Below are 15,469 nucleotides of genomic sequence, written 5' to 3'. Positions count from 1 at the left end.
CAGGTTTTGATTGTAAAATATTAAATGCAGATATCACTTCTTTTTTTTTTTAACAAATGGGGGGTATTTTGATAATTTTGCTTGAAATTCATAATTTCAATTTAGATTTTGCTCTCTAGTAGGAATTATGTGATTTCAAAGATCCAAATTGAAATTTTACAGTTTGCAGAGTCTTGAAATGTCATTTTCCCTTGAAATTATTCAACAAGTGGCATGTTATGAATCCGCTTTTATGAGTAATTCAAGCGCTATTGTTGTCTGTGTTTTATAATTTAAAATTATTGGACAAGCGAACCCAAAAAATCAACAGATTATGAAGATGGGGTATAAGTAGGAGATTTCTAACCTTGGATTGTTAATTCCTACCCATTTAATTATAAAAATAGTGTTAGTGAGACATTGATGTAATAATAGTCACTTCCAATTGTTGAGCTTCTCTCAACAATTTTGCCTATATGATCTATTTCCAGAAAAATAGTAATGCAAGAGTCATTTTATCTATTTTAGCTGTTTTTTTAAAATTAAAAGTGTAGGCATTAGCGGGTTAAGATGAGGTCAAAAACAAGTCAAACCGATGACTTCCCACTTATAAGGAAGCATTAGCAATGTTAAGCTACAAGACTTTTTAGCAGTTAGTTTTACACGGATAAACTCATGTCAATGTCTTCAACCATTTTGCCTAAATTGTATGGGGCTCATTCCAAAGAAAATAAATGGAGGGACTAAAATTGAATCTTGGTGAAATTATGTGACTAAAACTTTAAGCTTTTGAAAATTAATTACATATCAATTATCAAATTCCCCTTAAAAATTTTATTAAAGAAAAGGACTTGATAAATGTTTATACATAAAAGGTAGTAATACTTTGAAAAGTTTGTAAACATTTAAGTCATTTTCATCAATAAAATTTTTAACAATAAACTTTTCGTTAGAGAAAAATCTCATTAAAAATTTTAGAGTTGAGTAGCGAATATTTTAAAATTTTTTTTAATAATACTTAATATCCTAAATTAATTATTTGTGCATACAACATCATAAAATACGTTAAAGGTAAAATTGCATCAGAAATTATTTTTTAAAATATCAGGTGTCACTAAAAAATATTTAGGGTGACACCAAAAATTAGTTTAAAATAATGAGTGCTACTAATAAAATATTTTGTGGTACTATATGTAGTTTGAAGTACTTATTATTTAACCCACAATTTTATCGGTGAAATAATTTGATAAATATTCACGCATTGAAAGTAGCGGAAGTCTGCAACTGTTGCCGACCCATTTTACCTGCAGTTCTTATAAAGAAATATTAGACCTGATTGAAACAGTTTTATAAATAGTTTATAATTAGTTTTTTAATAGTAATTTACATGATACAAAATAAAGTTATAAAAAGATTTTTGTGTCAATTTACATAAAATTTGTTTATAGGAAATTTTTTAAACTCTTCCAAACAGGTATATTGTATTTTAGAAACAAGTCTTGTTAAAATAAACAAAAAAATGATTTCCACATGTATGTACTACAATCACAATTCAGAAAACAGGGTGTTCCATTCTTGGCCGTTGAAGGAACGGCTTCTGGCCCTGAGCCTCTGTTCTATAAAAGTTGCTCCCTCTCGCTCGAAAAGATCAGCATTCAGCACCGCCCTGAGCCTCCCATAGATATTAGATAGGAAGAGAGTTCTGTAGAGAGAGAGAGAGAGAGAGGAAGAGAGGGAGAGAGAGGATAGGAGAAGAAGAAATGGGTAAGGAAGATCAAGCTCCTTTGCTAGTGAAGAGTGGTGAGGGAGAGAACAATGGTGTTGTGGTGTCATCGTCTTCTGACAATAGTACGTTTTGCCAAGAGTTGAAGAGGGTGAGCTCCATGGCTGCTCCAATGGTGGCCGTGACTGTGTCTCAGTACCTTCTGCAAGTCGTGTCCATGATGATGGTTGGGCACATTGGGAAACTCGCCTTCTCCGGCGTCGCTATCGCCACTTCTTTTGCTGAAGTCACCGGCTTCAGTGTTCTTGTAAGTCCTCATCGTTTTCCTTGATGATTTATCCAGTTTTCTCATTATTCAAAATTTTTATTTCTCTTTCAGCTGAAGTTAAAATTCACTGACTGATTTTTCTAGGGACGAAGCCACTCGATGCCAAAAGTTCGGATTTAGTGCTAATCCCGTGGCTGTGTCACATGAGAAAAAAGTATCAAAATGGCTCTTTTACTCTGATTCTTAGTCGATTCACTTTATTTTAGAGTTTTTAAATGATGATGTGCCTTGCATCAGTTTCTTCGTGGGCTTGTCTTTCTCCTCTTCTGCTCTTGATTCAAAGGATCCCTGTCAGCTTAAGCCACTTTTGACATGATTAAAATTTCACTGTAGCTTTCTTAAATTTTTTGTAAGCTAAAGCCAGATTCTACGGGTGATTTTATATTTCTTTGCCCGCCACTTTTTTTTTTTTTTTTTTTTCTTGGGGCAAATCTTTCCTGGTCTCTGTGGAGAAGGAAGGCACTTGATCTTGAAAAGATAGGACCTTGATAATGATACTGTTGGTGGAGTCACATGGATAAGTGTGATCGGCAGCAATATACAACTCTGTTCTCCGAAGCCGGTCTATCAAATGATTCAATTTGTCTTGATGCTAATTCTATGCTATATTTTAGAGACGATCGTAGAAAAAGTTTGGATCAGGCTGCACGAAGAAGATCATTTATGAAATGAAATCCATAAGACTTAATTTGAGCATATTAAATGATCAAAGATGGAGTTTGTATGTTTTGCAGATTTCATCTCTTTTTGAAGAACACACTTTGTTTAATGGCCAAAAAGAGAGGGGGAAAAGAAGATCATACTGTCTTTAACTGATAAGTACTAATGAATGATTCTCTCTGCTTATTCCATCTTATTATTTCATCCCGACATCATGAACTTTTGAGATAGATTCATCTGTGATTCAAAGCCGAGAGCTTGAAAAATCCTGCATTCCAAATCACAGCAATAAGTTTGCTCGGTGCTTCTGAAGACCTAACACATAGAAGTACCCAAACTTGGATCCCCTGGCCAGTCTAATATGCTAAGCGCAGCGCGGTCGTTTAGATTTTGCCAATGAAGCACCGATCGTTCCTGAACTGAACTGTATCTTGTTTGGCACATGTATTAGATATGATTGGATCTAAATTGCATTTAAACGCCACTGTATATCTTGTTCTATGGCTGTGCCTGTGTCCATATTGTCACATGTTAGTTTCTGATGATTTACTAAATTCTGAATTTTATTTCAGATAGGAATGGCTGGTGCATTAGAAACTCTGTGTGGGCAAACTTACGGTGCAGAAGATTTCAAAAAGTTGGGGAACTACACTTGCTGTGCTATAATCTCTTTGATGTTTGTTTGTGTCCCTATATCTGTGATGTGGATATTCATGGATAAAATTCTATTACTATTTGGTCAAGACCCTGAAATTTCTCATGTAGCCCGAGTATACTGCATATACCTCATCCCAGCACTGTTTGGCTATGGTGTTCTTCAATCACTGGTTCGCTACTTCCAGGCTCAGTCTATGATCTATCCCATGGTTTTGAGCTCAATTGCGGTTCTCTGTTTGCATGTTCCTTTGTGTTGGGTTCTGGTGTATGGATTGGGAATGGGACACGTTGGAGCAGCATTAGCCATTGGGATTTCATATTGGTTGAATGTCATTGGGCTTGGCCTTTATATGAAGTATTCTAAAGCATGTGAGAAAACACAGATTGTGTTCTCTAGTACTGCTTTACTAAACATTGCGGAGTTCTTCCAATTTGCTATCCCTTCCGGACTTATGGTTTGGTAAATTACTAAAGCATTGTCTGTCTTTTCTGCAGAAAATGGCGGTTTTCTGTTGCTTTATGTTTTTGTCTTCTGTTTTCTTTTGTTCTCTTGTTCTAACTCATTTTCTCATTTGGATGTTTCGTAGCTTTGAATGGTGGTCCTTTGAGTTACTTACCCTACTTGCTGGCCTTTTGCCTGATCCACAACTTGAAACCTCAATTCTATCTGTCTGGTGAGTTTTCTTTGAATCAATCTCTCATAAATTGTGGATATTAACTGTCTTAATGGCTTCCACTAATTCATCTCTCAAATCTCTCCAGCCTGAGCATTACCACATTGCACTACTTCGTTCCTTATGGTGTTGGAGCAGCTGCAAGGTATGTTCTAAAACTGCACTCATATGGATGGCTTCAATACACTTGTTGTCTCTAGTTTTCCAAGAGTTTCACTTTGGTCACACTGATCTTTAAGATCAGGTTACTATCCACTCGTTTTCTAAAACAATCTAAGTTCGCTTATCGACTGCATCTCCCTCCCAAATTTTAGACAAATTTGAGAGTCAAGAAATGAGGAAGCACCAATCAAGTTAACATAGTGTTTAGTTTGTTTGACTTTAAATTTTGAGTGTATTAAGACAAAAAGCATACTTAAGCTGAATGAATGCGTGAATGCGTGTTGTTGCTGATACAAGTATATGTTGCACTGAAAAATCCCCCCATGATTCCTGCTATGCAGTACTCGTGTTTCAAATGAACTAGGAGCAGATAATCCCACCAGAGCTCGAAATGCTGTCCGCGTAGCTCTGGTGATCGGTATTGCGGAGGCAGTTGTCCTTAGCACAGCCTTCTTCTTCTGCCGTCACATATTGGGATATGCATACAGCAGTGATCTAGAAGTGATAAATTATGTAGCTGAAATGGTTCCTTTACTTTGTATATCTGTGAGTGCAGACAGTCTCGCAGGAATACTATGTGGTGAGTTTCTTTTTCATAGGCAAACCATCCCCTACAAAAAAGAAAAATCCCAGACGCTTGAAAAACAAAAATGAATCACAATCTAAGAATGGCTTGTTTCATGTTCAGGGATTGCAAGAGGTGGTGGATTCCAGCGAATAGGAGCATATGTGAACCTTGGTGCGTATTATCTGATTGGAACTCCCATTTCTGTCTTACTGGGATTTGTACTGAATTGGAGAGCCAAGGGACTATGGCTTGGAATCCTAGCAGGGTCCACGGTTCAAGCAGTTGTGCTTATTGTTGTAACAGCAGCATTTACAGATTGGGAGAAAGAGGTTAGTTTAAAAGGGAGTAAATGCCACAGATAATATTATTATAGAACTTTGTTAGAATGAACTGAATTATGCATAAGAGAGATTTGTAGAACTTTTGAGAAACTGAGTGATGCCTGAATTGTGTGGTTATTGCAGGCAAGGAACGCAAGGGAAAGACTACAAAAGGAGTCTTCAGATAAACCCATTAATGAATCTGTATGAAGTAAACGAGAGAGAAGAAGAGAGATGAATGAAACTTGCTAACAGCAAGTTGTTCATCTACCTGTGACTGTGCAAGTGAAAGTTTTTTTTTTTTTTTTGGGTTTGTTTTTTATGGGGTAGTGAGAGAGAGAGAGAGAGGAGGTTGGTGGAGAGCGTCAGAGTGTGGGTCGTTTTTGTAGTTGTTGTTGTGTGCTGGAGAATGGCTTTTTGTGTGCGCGGTGAATGGAGTATGTGATGGTGTGGGTCCCAGTCTTTTGTTTTTGGGGGGGGGGGGGGGGCACTTTTTGATATCGTTTTATAAGCTTTTAAAGTGAGTGTTAAATCTCTCTGTGGGGGGGCGAAAATGAGGTCCCCGGTTGTTTGTACATATGGGGAGATGTCTGTCTTTTTGGACGGAACTCGTGGCCACGGTGGACACCTGCGTAGCTCACTTCTTATCCAGAAAAGTGGTGATACTGCCATGCTCTCTTATTCGCATCTTTCACCTTTCACTCTTTCCTTCTCCTCCTTTCTTGTACAGTGCATCTCATACAATTTATATAACAAAAATTAATACTCCCCGATTTTAAAGTAGAACCTAATTAGAATTATGATTTATATAACGTAACATTTATTTTATATATTCATAAAAAAAATTTTAAATTAATTTTATTGATTTTTTTTGTAGGAGAGGGAGGGAGGAAATTTAAAAAAAAAATTGAATGTTTTAAAAAAAATTACTTATCTAATTGGATAATATTTTAATTTACTCAAATTCTTTCAAAAAGTATTTAAGTGAAATTATAGAAATTTTAATCTAAGTATATGGAAATAGGGTGTTGTTTGCTGTGCCTGTGATGGTGCGATACTGAGATGGATTCGCGTGCGTAAAACATATTAATGCCTCCTGTCTTTTAGCGCAAGATACACTTGGTAATTAATAAAAACTACTCGATTAATTTAAAAAAATTAAAAAAAATTAGTTATACTAGATATTTATAATACTTGTCCGGTCCTAAATATATGACCTCTATATGGGTTTTATATCTAGGACCAGAAGAATATTTTATAATTTCTAAATTGTTGTTATTTTCTTATAAAATAATTAATTATTTATACAGGCAAAGTAATAAATTCTAAACTAAAGATACGTAATATTAAATTTATATGGGGATGGCGCATCTTAAATTTTTGGGCAAATGACAAATAAAGACCCTTGAATTATCAAAATTACAAGGAGGTCACATGAATAAGCTAAGTTACCAAGAAAGACTCGGTCTCAAATTGTAATTATGAAATCAGGCTAAAAAGACAAAAATACCCTTCTTCTCTTTCTTCCATCACCCCATCTCTTTCTCTTCGTCTTCGTCCTTCTCTCCCTCTTCATCTCCCTCTCTCTCTTCTTCCTTCTGTTCCTCTCCCTCTCAAAAATATTCATCTCCTGCCTATGCATTTATCAATATGGTTAAAGTTGTGGCCATTCCCATCAATCTCTATTACAAAAAAGATGGTGACCCATTGTTAATGCTAGTTGGCAGAGATAATCAGATTGAAGTTGATAGCAATAGTGTTCTGGAGATGGTATATAGAGTCAATGTTGGAGAGGATGATATTCAAGCTACCCAAGACACTACATGTATATTGTAACATCACCACTTACTAACCAGAACTAACCATGATAGAAAAGATTAAAACTAGTAAACATACCCTATCATGGTTATTTAAGAGCAATCACATCATTAAAGGGCTAACCATGATAGAAAAAAAACATTCGACCTTAATTAAGACTATCATAGTTAGAAAAAGAATAACATATATTTGTAATCATGGCAAACATGGTTATAAAACAATACGCCTTTGAATGATAAATTATAATAGCAGTTTAGACTTGACTATCTTAGTCAACACTAGCACCAAAATGAAACAACCTCCCTAAATAAACAGATAAACTTAACTTTTTCATAGTAACTTTAAGAAATAACATTTTATAACCAAATTATGCTAAATACAAACTCAAATTATATCACAATCATCTACACTAACTAATTATATAATATTGTTATCCGTGATAGAAAAGAGCAGCACCCAATCATACATCCTATCACGGATAAAAGAATTTTTCTTAACTCATTCAAATACAAACTATATAAGAAAGGATTAATCTTATCTAATATAGTTATAATACAACATATAATATAGCTCATAAGTCAAAATGTTAAGAATTAAATCTTAATTCATAGTTTATAATAAATTCATAAACAAATCACATGCGAATATGCCATCCTAGGCCTCTGGCCACCTATCAGCACACATACCACAATAGTACACCCAAAGGACATAAGAAATAATAATGCATGAATCAATTAAAAACAATTTATCCTAAGGTGGCAATATACAGGATACAACATAGCTCATAAACCGAGGAGACGCTACAAGTTGCAAATGTAGCTTTACTCCTCCTGAGCCTTCCCTGACGTCCCTCCTTTAAAGCTTTCACCTGAAAAATGTTAAACAATAGGGATGAGACAACGTCTCAGTAACTAAATCCCTACCTATCACACACCCTAGCATGGGCTAGCGAGGTGTCAGGTGGGATACACAGAGTTAATAATAATTGATAAACATTTATTTAACATTTAAACTCACAATAATCATATAAGACAAATATTTCCACCACTCTCATGCAATTTATACATTTCAAAAGAGATAACGCACTTGTCATTTATTTAAAAGATATAAATATCAATGAATATTCCATGTCATATGCAATTCCTGAACCCAAGTCCATCCTTATATCCTCCTTATTTCAGCCGACTGGACCCATGGGCTAAGTTCTTTCCATTTGACTGGCAACTCTGACAAGCTCACCACACGAATGATGTGGACCGGCCAAAGACCACAGAGCACTCGGTGGACCATGGGTCCCCCCTCGAAGAACTAGTGGGGTGTCGCAGTCCCTCGAAGAACTAGTGGGACAACAATAACAGCCAACCATAGAGCTCCGTATGGAGGCTAATACCACGTGGCAAGTATATGAATCTCAATAGCTTCAATTACCTCCTTTCCCCACCCAAAATAGATGCACAGGGTTCAAAATGACACATTTATATGCATAATCAACAGAATTTCATAATAGCACATCATAATCATGATCACCAATTTCTTGCAATACAAACTATGTCAATCCTTTTAAAAATAGCATCCCACAAGACAGTTCATACAAAACGTAATATACTTTTATAGAATCAGTTATAAAGCCGCTCACCAACTTCATACTAGAGCATGCAACAGATAGAAATTTAGTTACCTGGTCTCCTAGCTAACAATCAACTACAACTAGAGTCCAACCTCGAAAATGCCACAATAGAGTTTATATCTACAAACAAAATTAAAATATTATCTCTATAGTATTAGAGTAGGCTACTCACAAAATTCTAGCCTCTTACTCCTCCTCTAAAAGCTTTAATTTTACTCAGAACTCTAGCCTAAAAGACATTTCTCTAAGGTTTGGAATGAGAACATATATATATGATTTAGACTCGATTCCTAAATTTTCCTTACTTAAATATCCTTTAATTATTAGATTATATTATTAGAATCATCAAATTCATAATGCAAATAGACAAACTATAAATTTATAACTTATATTCCATCTTCGAAGGACTTTAGACAAATAGACTTAGTATGAACCAAGTTATTCTCACTACAGAAGTTAAACCCTTAATCTAACCGTTGAATTTGATTTCCTATCTATCATGATACTATCCTCCAAATTATAGCTCAATCTAATGGTGAAGGAATTTTAAAATGCTAATTTACTATTCAGGACTCTATTTGTTAAATCCAAAAGATATAAGTTAAAAACGTACCTAATAAATTGTAACTCGGAGATCAAAATGATGATCTAACCGTTGAAATTAACGATTTGGATGTCCCAAATGGGATGACCAAATTTCAGTCCGATCCAACGGTTAATAAACTCAAAACTAGCACTTTTCTGAGACTACCTCAGATCTGTGCGAAAATTATTTACTCACTTCAAGCTCCACTCATTATCTCCTATATATAGGCTCCTCAAACTCCTTCACTCTAAAGATTAGTCGAGGTGGGACTTCTTAACATTGCTATTTTATCCACTTCCTATCATTTAATCAATGTGGGACTTCTTAACATCGTTATTTTATTCATTTGCTCATGCACACACACACACACATAAAATCAGAATTATTTTAATTACATATATGTATATTTAACCTCTATCTATTCTATAAAATTTGTTTAAATATTAGATACATGAAAATTAGGATGTTACATATATATACTTCATGATTGGCACGGCATCATCTTGGTGGGTTGTGGTGTGGTCACTAGGTTATACGGTGGAAGAGAATGAAACATGAAGTTAATGATGAAAAATGTTAGTTGGAGGATGTTGTAGTTAGTTTGAGATACACTTGTCACTGAATCTTGCAAAAACTGTCAAAACACCTCTGGTTTTTTGTAATTTGACTTACTATTGTTGTAATTTTACTTAGTAGTGTTGTAACTACAGATTGGTTAGTTTGATCACAGTAACATGACATGACAATCTAAAAATGTTAGTATTTTGTTTATAGGCAGAGCAATGTTAACATTTAGTATTTATAGTTGTTAATGGTATCAATGTAGATCCATTTAATATTCTGAATTCATGACAAATCTCCTCACAGACTTATAATTTCACTTATTACAGTTGTTATTTGGCTTTCCACTCTTGTCAATTGATTTTCATAACTTGTCATTTGCCTTAATCAACTTGTCATAAATTACTTATCAGAACTGGTCATCTGCTAAAGAAATTTGAAAATTCTATCATTTGAAAAGAGAAAATTAAATTTTTATGAATTGTTTATCAGACGTTGTCATTCGTCTTACTAAATTTGTCATTCATCTTACTAAACTTGTCATAAATTGTTTATCAAAACTTGTCATCTGCTAAATAAAACTAAAATTGTCATTTGCTAAGGAATTGTGCAAATTGTCATTTTAATCCAAAATCTTAAATTCCTATGAGTTGCTTATCAGAAGTTGTCATACACCAGTTTCTACAAGATTCAGAAATTGGTTACTGTCAAAACACCTTTGGTTTTTTATTATTTGACTTACTATTGTTGTAATTTTACTTAGTAGTGTTGTAACTACAGATTGGTTAGTTTAATCACAGCAGCATGACATGACAATATAAAAATGTTGGTATTTTGTTTATGGCAGAGCAATGTTAACATTAGTATTTATAGTTGTAAATGATATCAATGTAGATCCATTCAATGTTCTGAAATTCATGACAAACCACTTCACAGACTTATAATTTCACTTACCATAGCTGTTATTTGGCTTTCCACTCTTGTCAATTGATTTTCATAACTTGTCATTCGCCTTACTCAACTTGTCATAAATTACTTATCAGAACTTGTTATCTGCTAAAGAAATCTGAAAATTCTGTCATTTGAAAAGAGAAAATTAAATTTTTATGAATTGCTTATCAGAAGTTGTCATTCGCTTTACTAAACTTGTCATTCACCAAAAAAATCTGGAAATAAACGAAGTTATAATTGGATACACTTAACTTGCGATTTTCTAAAGTAAAAAACAATCATCTTGTGATGATAGAAATGCAGTGATAAAAACACAGAATTTGTTACGTTACATCCACGTTGGTGGACATTTTGAAGCAAGTGATGAAGGGGGAGTTAAATATATTAGAGGGAGTGTAATGATCACTATTGTTGTAATTTCGCTTGCTAGTATTGTTAATGCAGACTTTTAACTATTATGATAACAATGCAGTGATAGAAACACATGACAATCTGATAATGATAGTCTTTTTATATTGTGCAGAGGAATGTTAACATTTTTTGTTAATCAGTTTTATATTGTAATGATGTAGAGCTATTTAATGTTGTCCACTTAATTAGAAACGTGGTGACAGAAATGCAGCGACAGAAACACAAAAATTCTATCATTTGCCTTACTGAACTTGTCATCTACTAAAGAAATCTGAAAATTCTGTCATTTGAACGGAGAAAATTAAATTTGTATGAAATGCTTATCAGAAGTTGTCATTTGTTTTACTAAAATTGTTATTTGCCTAACTAAATTTGTCATAAATTACTTATCAGAACTTGTCATCTGCTAAATAAAACTAAAATTGTCATTCGCCAAGGAATTGTGCAAATTGTCATTTTAACGTAGAATCTTAAATTCCTATGAGTTACTTATCAGAAGTTATCATACACCTTGCTAAACATTCTTGGCGAATGACAAGTTCAATAAGACGAATGACAAATTTAGTAAAGCGAATGACAACTTCTGATAAGCAATTCATAAAAATTTAATTTTCTCTTTTCAAATAACAAAATTTTCATATTTCTTTAGCAGATGACCAGTTCTAATAAGTAATTTATAACAAGTTGATTAAGGCGAATGACAAGTTATGAAAATCAATTGACAAGAGTAGAAAGCCAAATAACAACTGTGATAAGTGAAATTATAAGTCTGTGAGGAGATTTGTCATGAATTCAGAATATTAAATGGATCTACATTGATACCATTAACAACTATAAATACTAAATGTTAACATTACTCTGCCCATAAACAAAATACTAACATTTTTAGATTGTCATGTCATGTTACTGTGATCAAACTAACCAATCTGTAGTTACAACACTACTAAGTAAAATTACAACAATAGTAAGTCAAATTACAAAAAACCAGAGGTGTTTTGACAGCAACTAGTTTCTGTAAGATTCAGTGACAAGTGTATCTCAAACTAACTACAACATCCTCCAACTAACATTTTCCATCAGTAACTTCACGTTTCATTCTCTTCCACCGTATAACCCAGTGACCGCACCGCAACCCACCAAGATGATGTCGTGCCAATCATGAAGTATATATACATGTAGTGTCTTGGGTAGCTTGAATATCATCCTCTCCAACATTGATTCTGTATACCATCTCCAGAACACTATTGCTATCAACTTGAATCTGATTACCTCTGCCAACTAGCATTAACGATGGGTTACCATCTTTTTTGTAATAGAGATTGATGAGAATGGTCACAACCTTAATCATATTGATAAATACATAGATAGGAGATGAATATTTTTGAGAAGGAGAGGAACAGAAGGAAGAAGAGAGAGAGGGAGATGAAGAGGGAGAGAAGGACGAAAACGAAGAGAAAGAGAATAGGAAAAGAGAAAGAGATAGGGTGATGGAAGAAAGAGAAGAAGGGTATTTTTGTCTTTTTAGCCTGATTTCATAATTACAATTTGAAATTGGGTCCTTCTTGGTAATTTAGTTTATTCAAGTGACCTCTTTGTAATTTTGCTAATTCAAGGGTCTTTATTTGTCATTTTCCCTAAATTTTTTAATACTTTTAAAATTTCGGTGAAATATAGTAAAAATGATTTACAAAATACGAGCAAGTGTGACATGACATTGTTTTTAGAATTTTTTTTAAATATAAAAAAATTGTGGGATAATAATTGGGATGCATGGTAGTGGTCCACCCGAGGCTGTCTACTCAGTGTGGGCCGCGCGGGGTAGTATTTACCATTATGAGGGTTTTTGGCAGCTGAAAAAGCTGCTGAGGCGTGGCCAGGCCAACCTATTGCCTATTTGACGTTTGCGATGACCATTAATATTTTAAAATCATTAATAAAATACTGAAAATAGTTTATGAAAAAAGGCCAATAATATTTGTTTGTTTGTACATCATGATAAATAGACATGGGCAATGACTATTTAGAGTATAAAATAAAAAGGAAGATTTTTTTTTATCTTAATAGTTTTGATTCTATTATTAACTAATTTTTAAACTTTAAACTTTGATGTTACTTAATTTATGAACTTGTTTGAAATAATTTATAAGTAACTTTTTAATTATAATTTATAGAATAAGAGGTAATCATATAAATAGAATTTTGTTTCAACTATGTAAATTTGTTTATAAACACTTATATATCCTCACTCAAAACAAGGCCTATATTTTAATTATTTAAAATATTAAATCTTGTATTTAAAAAAATAAAATTATACATTTTGTGGAATTTAAAAACCAAGTTACGGTGAGTTAAAATTTGGGGATTAAGGTTTAATCGCGTTATAATTAAGGAAAAAATTACAAAATTAAAACAATTCTTTCTAAAATAAATATTTAAAAGAAAAACATGTCAAGTAAGGGACCAGGGCGCTGAATGAGGCTGGTGGGGGGGCCCATGACCCACATGAACTTTGACCCACATGAACTTCCCATGATATGGACCCAGAAAACGTTTGGTGCCTTGCTAGAATTATCTGGGGGAGGTTACTTGCATGTGTTTTCAATCATGAAGGAGAAAACAAAAGGCCAAAATTGTATATAATTCAATGGGAAGTTGTCCAAGTAAGTGACAATGTGACCGGTCACATTTGGACAAAGTTTCAACTAGTTTGATGTTCATGTGCATGTATATATGCATGTATTTAATTGTATAAAATAAAATATCAACTTTCACTATAAATCTCTTAACTCTGATATTATACTCTTCTAGTTCTATTTATAAGATAGAAGAAGAAGAAATTTTTTGTTCCTATTTATGGGGTTGAGAGACAAACTTTTGATATGAATATACAATTTCACTATTCATTTATTATCATGTTGACTTTATTCTCACGAGGGTATAATGTGTATTAAATAGGAATAAAATTAGAATCTTATTAAATTTTAAATGACAGTTAATAAAATTTAAAATTTTTTTTAATTTATGTGAATTATATTAGAAGTGATTTATAAATAGAATATGAGGAATAGTAGCTTTATAAACAGTCTCACTCATTGCTTATTTGCACATATGTATATTGAGGGGATATAAGGTTGATCCTATATTTTAAAATATTCTTACACGTGCGTTTCAGAGTTCTGAAATATTTTAAAAGTATTTTGAAATTTATTTAGCATCCGAAAACACTTTTCAAATGTGTTTAATAGCCTAAAGAATATTAAAGAGTTAATGTAGAGGTTAAAATTGCTTTTAAAAAATTACTTCTCTAGTTCTATTTATAGGGTTTAATAAGTCACTTCATTAAATTTTTAGCATGAATGTATTATTTTATCTTTTATTTATTATAGTGTAAGTAGTTATCTCTTTTAAAATGTGTATATATTAAATATGAGTGAAGTTAAAAATTTGTTAGATTTTAATAGAAAGTTAATGCATTTTAATGTTTTTTCTAATTTGTGTGAAAAATATCTTATAACTAGAATCAGATGAGTATTTTAGAAGTACAATTGCTCCGGAAAAATAATCCTTTAAAATTAAAATTACAGTGTACAATAATTTAAAATACTGAACTACGAAACATATTAGAATCCAGAATTCAACTTAGAGAGTATTTAAGTAGAAACTAAACCATGATTTTAAAAATACTTTTACGATATACGAAGTAAATATGTAAAAAAATTTATCTCATTTTATAAAAAATACTTCTAAAAAATATTTTTAGATGTTTCCAAACATCATCTTAATCCAGAAATAAATAATGCAGGGGGAGGGGTGGAAGTGGGGCGCGGGACAATTTGGAGTTGAAGGCATGACGCGGCGGTAGGGCTTCGTGAAACGTGATGGATTTCAGGTCGTCATAATTATTGCCCACTCTCTGTTTCTCCCTCACGCCGGTCTTTATCACCGCCGGACAGCCAGACCCCAGTCTTCAAGATCATGATTGTTTCCTCCCAAAAAACAAAAAATCTTGAAATTAGCTGCTGATCGAAATCTTAAGAGCTTAAAATACATTTAGACATTTGAAATATCTCTTCTAAACTTTTACCCAATGTCATTTTTGAAATAATATGTAAATATGGGGAAATAATATGCTTGAGGGATTATATATTATTTACCCAAAGTTTATTTTAATTTTGAAAATAATGATAATTTATTAATTTTAAGAGTCTTTATTCAATCCATCTAAAGATGAAATAATTACTTCTGACGAAAAAAAAGATAAAATAGTTACTTTTTTTTTTTTAAAAAAAAAAACTTCTCAGTGACAAGGGCGTTTTTGTTTTATTAATGAGTAACAAATGTGATGTAATTTTTTAAAAATGTCTCCATGCAATATTAGATTATACATAAATTTAAAATCAAAATGAAACTTATATTACACCTACTACCTGTATTTTTTTCTGTA

At 32.8% G+C, this 15,469-nt stretch overlaps 1 protein-coding gene across 1 annotated transcript; it reads left to right on the top strand.

Annotated features, from left to right (window-relative positions):
• Positions 1–1,701: 1,701 nt before the first annotated feature.
• Positions 1,702–5,577, top strand: LOC114741438 (protein DETOXIFICATION 9-like). Its single transcript, XM_028929705.1, has 7 exons — positions 1,702–2,009; positions 3,263–3,807; positions 3,935–4,021; positions 4,110–4,166; positions 4,525–4,763; positions 4,872–5,080; positions 5,216–5,577. Exons 1-7 carry the CDS (start codon positions 1,740–1,742, stop codon positions 5,279–5,281), a joined length of 1,473 nt encoding a protein of 490 aa, XP_028785538.1. The 5' UTR covers positions 1,702–1,739; the 3' UTR covers positions 5,282–5,577.
• Positions 5,578–15,469: the final 9,892 nt, after the last annotated feature.

Source organism: Neltuma alba, unplaced genomic scaffold, assembly GCF_004799145.2.
Source record: "Neltuma alba isolate B1F8T4 unplaced genomic scaffold, ASM479914v2 tig00003392_pilon, whole genome shotgun sequence".
Classification (NCBI taxonomy): Eukaryota; Viridiplantae; Streptophyta; class Magnoliopsida; order Fabales; family Fabaceae; genus Neltuma; species Neltuma alba.
The sequence above is the reverse complement of the archived record's forward strand: the minus strand, read 5'-3'. Positions and strand labels throughout refer to the sequence as shown.

Coding starts and splice junctions, on each gene's coding strand:
- LOC114741438 (XM_028929705.1), top strand. CDS start 1,740: ATGGGTAAGGAAGATCAAGCTCCTTTGCTAGTGAAGAGTGGTGAGGGA. Junction 2,010..3,262: donor TCACCGGCTTCAGTGTTCTT/GTAAGTCCTCAT, acceptor ATTTTATTTCAG/ATAGGAATGGCTGGTGCATT. Junction 5,081..5,215: donor TTACAGATTGGGAGAAAGAG/GTTAGTTTAAAA, acceptor TGGTTATTGCAG/GCAAGGAACGCAAGGGAAAG.